We start from the raw sequence: 11,342 nt of genomic DNA, 5'->3' as shown, positions 1-11,342 counted from the left end.
CCAGAGCGCAGGCCCGGGGTGTGAGTGAGACCACCCAGGGCCTGCCGAATCCTCATTCCACCCAGAATGCAGGCCCAGCGTGTGAATGAGACCACCTGGAGCCCACCAGATCCTGAGTCGACCCAGAGTGAAGAGTGAGACCGCCCGGGGCCTGCGGGATCCTCATTCGACCTAGAGCCCAGGCCTGGTGTGGATCCCTTCAACAGAACTCCTTGCCAAGAGGCCAGAGGCAAGGCCCACCCAGTTGGTTCAGGAGAAGAACATCTTGCCAGAGTGGCACAGAGGGTTCACCTCCAAGGACTGCAGCAGGAAGAAGTGGAGCACAGCAGCCAGACCCAAGCCACACTCACCTGGATGAGTTTCAACTTCTTAGATCCGGACTTGGTGCTAAGGTAATAACTGTAAGTTCTACACCAAAGGTCAGAAGACAGTGGTATACAAAATGACAAAGAGAAGGAACAAAATGCAGTCTCAGGCCCCGAGTCCACCCAGTACAAATGCAGAGGACACTAGCATAGAAGAAATTAGAAATTACACACCTGAAATTTCTGAAATAATAATGTCAGAAGTAAAGAAACAACTGCAGAAAGGTATAGAGGAAATCAGATCAGAAATAATTTCTGAAGTAAAAAAAGAAATGATAACTATAATCAAAAAAATACTAAGTGCTTCTAAAGAAGAGACTATTAAAAAATGGAGCAGAGTATAAAAATGATGGAACCCCTGAATAAGCAATATAGGAAAGAAATAGAATGCATGAAGCAGATTCAAAGTGATATACAGGAAATTAAAACCTCAGTCATAAGCTGGCAAAACTGTTTGAATGAAAGTGGAAATAGACTTTAAGACTTTAAAGACACCATTGCAGCTAGTGAAAAAGTAAGAAAAGATCTCTTAAAAATAACTAAAATGCAGGAAAAAATAATTAAATACCTGCAAGATGATGCAAAGACGAACAACATGAGACTAATAGGCATCAATGAGAAGGAAGGAGTCAATACAAATGATATAAATAGAATATGGGCAGAAGTAATAGCAGAAAACTTCCCAAATATGGGGAAACAATCTGACCTTCACAACCAAGGCATATAGAACTCCAAATAACATCAACCCAACTAAAACCACACCCAGACATATAATAATCAAGATCCCAGAAATTCAGCACAGGAACAGTATACTAAAAGCTGCTAAAGAAAAGAAACAGATCACATTTAAAGGCAAACCCATCAGAATAATGTCAGATTTCTCTTCACAAACCATGAAGACAAGAAAAGCATGGAGCAAAATAATACAAGTCTTGCAAGAAAACAAATTCCAACCCAGATTGATATACCATGCAAAACTCTCTGTCAAGTATAATGGGGAAGTGAAATACTTCCATAACAAAGAACAACTTAAGAATTTCATGATGACAAAGTCAAGCCTATACGGACTACTAAATGATGTTCTAGAGAGGGAGCAAATTGATCACAACTCCATGAATGAGAATGGAAAGAACCCACCAAATAGGGCAAACAATTAAACACAGGAGAATAAGAGGTATACAAGAGTAGTCTTTCAGTTATTCTTTTGTGTACAGCAGCAAAATATTTACACCAGCACACTTTACAAATAGACTTCTCCTGCACCCTCTGGGTCATGATTCTATCTGGGTTTACAGGGTGGATTTCAAGGAAATAGCAGTAGCTCAGTCCCACAAGTGACACCTGGCCACCAGTAAGTGTCATGGTCATTATCCATATCCACAACACACTAGAACTTATGTTTTATTCTTAATACTTCTCTACTATCATGAAAATTTTTTCTTAGTTCAATTGTTTTGAAACATTTGATTTTTAATTAATTAGTACTTAATTTTCCCAAATATTGCTTAATCTTAATTTTTGTTTTAAGATTTATACTATATCTTTGACTTGCAATTTATTTAAAAGACATGGTATGATATTTTCTCCTAGTATTAGAAACTTTAAAAAGTATATTTCCATTTTCTGTTGACTTTATATTACTTCTTCCCTGTCTTTTATACACACATACACACACATATATATATATATATATATATATATATGTATAACCTGACATTGGATTGGTACTGTTTCATAGAAATCTTTAATGACCTTTTAAATAAGGGTTCATCTAATATATTTTATATAGTCCTGCCTGACTATCATTTTGAGAGCTCTTTATTGTTCACCCAGGAGCATACTGCAACTTCCCTTGCCTTTTGAATTATGCTCTTTATTATTTCCTATATGCTATTTCCTATATGCTATGTCTGGAGGTATATTTCAAGTTTGTATAAGTGGAAAATATTTTACTTGTAGTTTTCAAAGGTATGTTTGCTAAGTATAAAATTCAGAGAGGACAGATTTTTTTATTTTTTTTCTTTCAGTCCTTTAATTAGTCTAGTTTCTTACACACTTGGCCTTTTTTTTCTTTCTAATGTGGAATAAGATGCTATTTAATTTTATTCTTCCATAGCTAATTTTTTTGTATATGCTTTAATGATTTTTTTCTTTACAAAAAGTTTTGGACAATTTCATTTTTGTATATCTTGGTATGAGTTTATTCAAATTTCTTGTGCAAAAGGTTCATTTTTCTTGGAAATGTGTTATAAGTTCAACTAAATTCAGAAATTTTAAATCTTTAACTATTTATTGCCTACCCCTTTCTACTTTGAGAATTCTAATTATATGACTATAAGTTTCTTGGTTTTGACACAAGGTGAACTATTATATGACTGATCTGTGATTTCTTTCCTCTTCATTTCTATTTTGGACAGTTTTTATTATATTCATTTAAGTTTGTAAATAATTTATTTACAGTGTTCAATCTATTAATCTCATGTGATATATTTATCTCAGAAATATTTCTCTAAAAATCACTCTTCTACATCTTATATCTTTCACATTTCAATATTTGTCTGCAATTTCTAGTATGATATGTAATTATTGATTTTCAAGAAAGGTAATAAAAAAATAAAACAACCCTCGTGTTGGCCCCGCCCCCTGGGTGTGCTGAGAGAGTGACTGAGACTTGGCGTGGTGGCATACGTCAGTAATCGCAGCTCTCTGTTGCTGAACATAGGCGGATCCCTACAAGTCCGATCTATGTAGTGAGACCCTGTAGACCCTTACTAAAATACAAAACAAAACAAAACAAATAATACCCCTGTCTGTTCCCAAGGCATGTCGTGTGTGTGTGTGTGTGTGTGTGTGTGTGTGTGTGCACGCTCCAATGCATGCTGAAGTGTGGCTGCAGTGCGGGCTAAACACCACAAGTCCTAGTGTGGTTGGGTTGGGCCACCAACTGCACAAAACACCCCACAAAGGATCTTCCCAGTCACACAGTAGGCTTCTCTTTGAAAAGGCAGGAGGAGTTCTGTGCTCACCCAAGGAGGGTTATGGGAAGGGGCACAGCTGAGAGCCACAGCTACATCACAAAAGGAAGCAACTTTCTCTGAGTGGGTGAAGGGAGCTGCCTCAGGGCCAGCCTGTGATTCAGGGGCTTGTCCTCCAGGCCCCATCACGAAGGATTCTGCCCGTCTGTCTCCAATTTGGTTAGCTTAGGCCACAAGTGATTTAGCACCCGGGAAAGCAGGTGTGGCCTCCTGTAGGAGGGGATGGGTGGACGGCACCTGCATCCCTGCCTGCTGAGAGCCCAGGGCCTTCTGGGGGTGCAGCCAACCAGGCGGCTCTGAAGGAGGCTCAGCCTGCGCCCTGCTCAGAGACAGGGAGGGACTCCACTGGGGGCCCAGGTGTGGCTGTCCAAGGCTCACGTGCTCCTCTCTCCTCCCTGCTTCTCACGCCCATCTCTCCTTTTCTGGCTGGCAGCAATGACCCCGATGTGGTCAAGGAGAACATATGGGCAACCCTTGGTGACTCAGGAAATATCTATGCCCTGACCAGGAGCCAGGAATCTAAACAGTATGACTGAGACTCCAGCCACCTAGACCAGGGCCGGGAGCCCCGATGGAAGTACAGGAAGCCCCTTAGATGTAGTGGAAATGAAGATTCCCAGTTAGTAGGTCTGTGGAGGGACTGTGAAGATGGGTTGCTAACCGGCCCATTGTTGAAGCAGCCCCCTGAGCACCACCCCTGAGAGAGCATGATCTAAATGGGATCGCCCGGCTGCAGGGCTGGACTGCTTCATGCACCCACCTGGGGCTGGCAGACCTCTGGTGCCACGACCCTTAGCTCCTGCACACATACACCTCAGGCCAGAACCCCATCGGCCTCCCCTGCTCTTGGCACAGGTCTTCTGGCTTCCTGCCTCTGCCCTGCCCCCACACATTCTGTCCCAGTCTTCTCCCCTCTCAGTAACAGGAGCATATTTCCTAGGTTCCCCTTGGTATCAAGGTGCCTATTTCAGGGACACTTTCTCCCAAGGCCTGAGCCCCAGCTGTCTTCTTCAGTAGCTTCAGGGGCAAGACAAGGGACACTCTGGGTGCAGGTGTGAATCCCAGGACCTCAATGCCTGAAAGAAAGAGTGCTATATTTCTGCATTCTGCGTGTCAGGGACCCCCAATTCCGGAACATTGAAAATGTCTTCAGGCATAGTAATGAAGCAGTCAGTCGTGGTGTCACCAAGACAGTGTTCTCTTTATTTTAAGTTTGCCAGGAAAGGGAGGAGCTCTCTCTGAAAACATTCTGATCAGTTGGGAGAAGCCAGAAGGATGACAACAAAATAGCCTACTGGGTGGCAACAGGGTACAAGGAAAAGGAGAGAGTCCAAGGTCACACGCAGGACTGGGTTGGAGGAAGCTGTGCAGGTGCCCTTGCCACTGCAGTGCACAGCTGTGGCCTGGGACCTAAGAGGGGTTGCACAGAGGGTGGGAGGGCTACTGAGAGCTGCATGCAGTGTGGGCCTTTGCTGGGGGCTCAGCAGGCTGAGACCCCACACTGCAAGAGGAGTGGAGCTGGGATTTGCCTGCTGTTACAGGGAGTGGCAGCCTAGCTCAGAGGTCGGGGCCCCAAAAGCTGGTGCAGGGCATGGAAGAGCAACAGGACAAGATGCAGACGGCAGTGCACCAGCCAGGGAAGCTACCTAGACAATCACTGAATTAAGCTCCAGATCACCATCCACCTCCAAGTGGACAATGCTCTGCAGGTCCTTCAGGCGGTGGGCATAATCCAGTAGGTGTTTGCCGTCCATACTCACACTGTAGCACTCAGCTTGACAAGTGATCATCACCTGGGCAGAAAGGCCTTGCATTCACACCCCATGCAGGAAGTACTTAGACTCCTGCAGGCTGGGGGCCCTCCTCCCCATCTCCTTCCTCTCCCCAGAGCACCCCCCTCCAGCTCCCTAACTGAAGGAACCACTTGACCCTAAACACCCTGTGCTATCCTCCCTGGACCCTCAGCACCCACAGTTCCCAGCCCTCACTGCTGCTCCTAGCCTGCATCTCTGCCCGTGTGTCACTTCCAGGCACCTCAGGACCCAGCCCCCTCAAGTCAGCCTTCTCTGCCCCGACCTGACACCTCCCACAGAACCAAGGACCACCTCAGTCCTCCAGGGCAGCAGTGCTGTACTGAGCCTTCTGTGTCCACCATATCCCTGCCTCACTCTGCAGCAGCAAGAGCAGCCCCTTGACTGGTCTCCTCCAGCCCAAGACATTCTCCAGGAGGCAGTCAGGGTCCAAATGCAATGGTCACACTTGCATCACACTGTCCTACTGTGCACAGAGACTACTTTGCCCATTCCCTGAAGTCTGAAATCCCAGGATTCTCAGCCCCATTTCTAGGTGAGGAAATGGAGCCTCAAACACACGATGACCGTCCCTGGCCGAAAGGTACTTCCCCAAGGTCACACCACTACCTATCAGTCAAAGGCATTTTCCCAGCAGTTCTTCCTCCATAGCTTCGCCCTGTAGTAAAATCCAAGCTCCCTTCCCAACCCCAGAGCTTTCCTCCTGTCATTTCCCACCCAGAGTGCAGAGTGCAGGCCTCCAGGACACAGCTTCTCCCTACGCGGATGCCCAGGGGGACAGTCTCGGTGGCTTGGGGGTGGGAGGAAGGGAGGACAGGCATCATGGACCTGCTCTCCTTTCTTGTTTTCTTCTTTCCCCTCTTTTCTTTTCTTTTCTTTTCTTTTGCTTTTTTCTCTTCCTTCATTTTCCTTTTCCATCCTTCCTCTTTTCTTTGTCTGTGCTAGTAGGGAAGAACCCAGGGCCTTCACGTGCTGCTGTGCTTTTTTTAAATTTTTTTTGCTTGGATATGAGGCCTAAGTCACTAAGTTGACAGGTGGGACTGAAATTGTTGGGACCTTCCTGAGCCATGAGCTGCTATTACAGGTGCACGTGCCCCTGCACCTGGCTTTACCCTTTGTAAGGTCTGCGGGATCCGAGTGTGTGGTCAGGCGGAGACGGCCTGCTCCCAGTGACCAGGCTGCAGCCACAGCCACAGCTCTCCCCGCACTCTGCACCTTGCAGGCAGCTCTACACAGGGCCCTCCCTCCTCTGCACATTGGCCCTCAAGTGCGCATCCTGCAACAGGCCTTATATCCATTCTGCTGAGCAGGCTCTTCATCTGTGCTGCTGGGCTCCTCCATCAGTCTCCTTGCTCTTCCCCTCCTAGACACAGCCCCATAGCATGAGCCTAGCTCTCTGCTTCCTGCCTGTCTCCCTGTCACCGGGCATCTCCTGGACCACATAGACAAAATCAAAGAGCTGGTAAATGACTGCTGGGTAAACAAGCAGATAAATGACTGGTACCTCATTCTTGGGTACCATTTGGCAGAATTGGGCTGTGTGATCCCCAGAAAGTAAATTATCTTGTGATTTGGATGGTTTTTCTATGTATATTAAATGCCAACCTGTGCCAACCTGGAGACAACCATCATAAAATAACAAGAGTTTGTGGCACATTCCCTGTCCCTTGAGACTCAGCCATCCTATCACAGGCATCAGCTCCACCCACTGAAGGAACCCCCAGGGAGCCTCAGCCCTGCTATCCTTACACCCAGCCAGGTGCCCACGCTCAGGCTGTAGCATCTCACCGTGAAGCTGTATCCTTGTCTGAAGGGCATGTTGAAGGGCAGGCTTCGCTCCTCTGTCCCCCAGAGACCCTGGATCTCAGTGTTCCGGACCACAGTGTTCTCATCAAATCGAGGGTTGAAGTGGAAGGCAATGTCGCTGTCTGTGCACAGGTTGATGTAGAACCTAGGGTGGGCGCGTCAAGTGGACCTTCTGTGTACCCTGAGGTCAGGTGAACCCCTTCCCACTCATTATCCACCTCATTGGAACCAAGGCATGGCTCTCTCTTCCCTGAGACTCTGAGGTCCAGTCTTACCTTTGAGCATTTTTCAGGACAATGCCAGACACAGTGATGACCCTGGAAGGGTACAGTCCTCCATGAATGGAGACATGGTGAGGGAGCTGTTGGGACATGGGGACAGGTCAGCCAGCGACCACAGAGAGCTACCATTACAGCAAGGAACTCTGTACCAACGGTCATGGACTTGGACAGTTAGCTGAGTCAGAAGTGTTGCCTAAGAGCAGAACATATTTCCTGTGAAGCCAGCACACCCTTACTTGCTTCACTGCTTCAAAAGCCGAGGGAAAGCTTTGTGTTTCCAAAGCAGGCAGCCTTCACTGTCATCAAGAGACTTTAATTTAATTTAATTTTAATTTTTTTTGTCTTGACACTGAAGCACAGGTCCTATAATTAGGTCACACACAAGGGACCACTTGAATATTAAAAGTGCCCATCCCAAAATTATTAATATACATTCATTACTATAAAATGTCTATCTGTTTGACACTGGACTGTCTTTAATTCTGTAGGTCAGAGGATTCTCCCAACTTGGTACTACTATTGACCCTGGCATAGGAAACAAACTCTTCAGCTATTCTCCACATTCTGTTTCCCCAGGTTTTGAGTCCTGGTTTAGGACCTGATTGAGTGGAGAATGGGAAATTCAGTGTGGGAGCATTTTGCATGGCTCCAAAGTGCCCAACACTTGGGGCATGTAAGTGCGCTTCCAGACGTAGTGCAGGTAAACACACATGTGCTGGTTAGGACACTATGCAGGAAAGTAAATACAGGATGACAACATGTATGAGACTCAACCAATAGAGATGCAGGTGGATCTAGCTCTGCTCAAATGCCTGCTACTGCTGTGTTGCTGATGCCCACCTCTGCTCACCTTTCTTGGGACCTCATGCAGGAATTTAATAGTTCAGTCTCTGAACCCTGACAGGTTGCAGAGTTGGCAAAACAAACTGGGTCAAGAGTAAAAAGTGAGTGTATCCCCCCCACACCTGATGGTGAAGGAGAGCACTGGAGATGAAGTGCCAACACGCCTCCCCCAGTCCTGTCTTTGTTAATCATAGTCACCTTTAGAGCAGCTTGGAAGGACAACCTTGATGAGGAGAGCTTGAGGGCCAAGCCCAGGGAAAAATCCAGAAACACCCAAAATATAGAAACCTAAGAAAATTCCACAGGCATGACTGACTCCAGGCAGGATCCCAAGCCCATTGCTGGGCAGAGAGAATCCTGCCCAGCCCAGGTGATGACATAGGGAAGAGCCCCAAGGCAACAAGCAGGAGGCAGGCAGGCAGGTATGGACACACAGGCAGTGGGAGCTAGGTGGCCCTGGCACTGCTCCTCCTCCGGCCAGCACCAGGAAGGGCTCTAACACCTGACAGCCCATGCCACACTTGGCCTAAGTGCACAGAGGACAGCAGTGGTGTGAGGACACGCTGGCCATGTTAGGACACGCTGGCTGTGCCAGGAACCCCATCCCAGTGCACTGGGATGAGGAGAACCTAAAACAGCAGCTGGCTGCTATGAGATCCAGGTTGTGGATGCAGGAAACAGGGCCACCTTGCTAAGCTTAAATTACTGTTTCTGGGAGAGTCCCCTGTACTGCTGCATGCCTGCTATTCAGCAGGAGGTGGCATTAGGAGAAGAGCCCTAGTTGGGGTGGTGGGCCTGAAGGACTGCCCAGTTCTATCCATTCTTTGCAGCAAGTGATTGATAAGGACTGGGGAGATGAGCAAAACATAAGGTGGGTGGCACTAGGCAAGCGGGAGTCAGCATCCCAAGGACACGCTATGGGTCCACACAGGTCAGACGGCAGCACACATGGATATACCTGATGGCTGGCTGCAGGCTTAGCTGCAGGTAAGTTAAAGGGACAGTCCTGCTGGGGAAATGGGCGCTCACACTGTGGAGCTAGGGGGCAAAGGACTGGCAATGAGTGCGTTGAGCTTGTGGGAACCCAGTTCTCAGCTGCAGCCCAGAGGAAGCTGTAAAACATTTCACGCTCCAGGTGGACACCACCAGGCCCTGCAGGCCTGAGTGAGAGATAGACGCTTGTGCGGAGCCCCCCTGTGATAAAACAGCACACCACTGGTGGCACTGAACCAGTCATTGCATCCTCCAGTGACAGAAAAACTGTGAAAGCCCACTCTGTACTCTGTTGCCAGAGTTGGCCTAGTACTCGGCGCTCAGGCAGTGAAGGCTCTGGGCTGTCCAAGACTCTTGTTCTTCTGATGTTTAGGTTTCCCCAGTGGCAAAGTGTATTCTGGTGGTAGGCAGACTGCCTGGTGCCCTGCTCAACACCTCACCCGGGAATTCCGCTTGCAAATTGTTATGGTAAAAGCTGAACTCTGACTCTTCCTATACCAGGCACCAGTGTCAACTATGTGGAGGTCATGAAGAAATGGAATGCCCAGGGTTGAAATTGGAAAACACAGGAGAACTAAGCTCTGCACAAGCCCTTCACTATGGCCTGTGCAGACACTAGTCAGGTCCTAATGAGTGAGTACAAAATCTAACACTGACACTGGCCGTCAGAACCAATCTGCTTTCACCCAGGAGGGCAGGCAGTGGCTGCTCCAGATGTTGCCACAAGGCTATTTGATAGCCCCACTTTGTGGCATGGTCTGGTGCCCAGGACCTGGCCAAGTGACACTCTCTGTTGCTCTTTCAATCTTCCATGATATCATGCGAACTTCTGATTGCCTTGCAGATTTTAGAGCTGCTGTGCACAGCGTGGAGGATGCTCTGCTGGCTTGGGCTGGCTGTGGATGAGGACTGGGGCTAGGGAACTGGCTTGTCTGTCAAATTCCTGTGTGATTTTTGCTCTGGCAAGACTGAAGTAATTACAACACAATTAGAGATAACCCAGAAGGGAATGATGGCTGGCAGCACAAACTGTATTTCAGGACTAAAAGGGGGCAGCTGCAGAGGTGCCAGCCCTAGCAGTTAGGGACCCCACCCTGCCCACTCTCCCAGGAGGCAATGAGGATAGTGTAATATTTGGCTGCAGCCTGCAACATCAAAAGGGAAGGAAGAACCCTATTGGTTTCATCATAGTTAAAAAAGGCAGCTGAAAACTGGCATTCCCTCCTTGAGAAAGTTCTCAGCAGTACCCCCTGCTCAACATGCCTGTGAGGGATCACAGGACAGCAGACAGTGGAAGGATAGGCACAATGCCCAATAGAGGGTGGGGTACAGAATGGTCATCAAGGCCATGAACTGGCGGGGCAAAACCCCCCACTCTCACATGTGGGGGTTGTTGAGATCCTTTGTCGCTTTGCTGCCTCGTGGGTGCCAGGAACTGTTTCACTCTTCGATTCCCCTCTGCAAGCCATGCTGCCTTAGACCACCCAGTTATGGCCTGAAAGCTCTACAAACTGAACTGATTAACCTTGCCTCCCTTAATTTGTGGGTGTCAGATATTTTGTCCCAACAAAGAGAAAAGACACTAGGACAACAAAGCAGACACTCAGCCTGAGGTAAGGAAGTCAGTGTTACTCCAGGACCCAGGACTGAGAGGCCATGGAGCAGGATCAGCATCACATGAGCTCTTTTGGCATTTCTGCCCTCCTGGGGGTGTCTTTGCCTCCACTTCCTCCAGACCCTTCACCAGTCCTTCACTCTGAGACCCTCAGCTGCTGCCCCTGGCTGTACAGCCAGCTCACACCTGGCCAACTCCACACTCACCTTGTGTGACATTTTGCAACAATCCATCTCTAATCCACCTGTGTGGCCTCCGCTGCCTTTGACACCAGCACAGCTGTCTCTGCTCAGAGCTGCACTTTACAAGGAAATATATACCAACACATTTGACAGCTCTTCAAAAGGGGAAAGGCTTAAAACAAAAGGACTGGGTGTGGAGAGGAAGCTAAGTGCTGGGGTGGTGGCGGTGAGTCAGAATTGGAGGTAGGTCCTTCTTGTGGTCCTCAAGCCCATTTATGGAAATGGAAAGCAGATTATCAATATACTTGAGTTTTGAAACTTTTTGAACACAGTTCCCCTTTCCTAGTAAAGACCCTTCTCTTTCTGTGTGTCTTGCTACAAGACCTAGTTCCCTATTGATCATTATTAGAT

General features: G+C 47.7%; 1 protein-coding gene across 1 annotated transcript; it reads right to left on the bottom strand.

The window, feature by feature from the left end:
• Positions 1-5,046: 5,046 nt before the first annotated feature.
• On the bottom strand, positions 5,047-11,023 carry LOC111812005 (galectin-9-like). The gene is made up of 4 exons (XM_023719844.1): positions 10,956-11,023; positions 7,293-7,378; positions 7,000-7,162; positions 5,047-5,193 (listed from the first exon to the last, which is right to left on the bottom strand). Exons 1-4 carry the CDS (start codon positions 10,980-10,982, stop codon positions 5,047-5,049), a joined length of 423 nt encoding a protein of 140 aa, XP_023575612.1. The 5' UTR covers positions 10,983-11,023.
• Between the last annotated feature and the right edge of the window lie 319 nt (positions 11,024-11,342).

Source organism: Octodon degus, unplaced genomic scaffold (genome assembly GCF_000260255.1).
Source record: "Octodon degus isolate 3935 unplaced genomic scaffold, OctDeg1.0 scaffold00072, whole genome shotgun sequence".
Taxonomy (NCBI): domain Eukaryota; kingdom Metazoa; phylum Chordata; class Mammalia; order Rodentia; family Octodontidae; genus Octodon; species Octodon degus.
Note: the sequence above shows the minus strand (reverse complement) of the source record. Positions and strands in the feature narration are given on the sequence as shown.

Excerpts from the sequence above, each read along its gene's own strand:
- LOC111812005 (XM_023719844.1), bottom strand. The coding sequence starts at position 10,982 with ATGGATTGTTGCAAAATGTCACACAAG. Across the intron at positions 7,379-10,955 it reads GTTGCAAAATGTCACACAAG|CTCCCTCACCATGTCTCCAT; the intron begins GTGAGTGTGGAG and ends ATGTCCCAACAG. Across the intron at positions 7,163-7,292 it reads GTCCTGAAAAATGCTCAAAG|GTTCTACATCAACCTGTGCA; the intron begins GTAAGACTGGAC and ends CGCCCACCCTAG.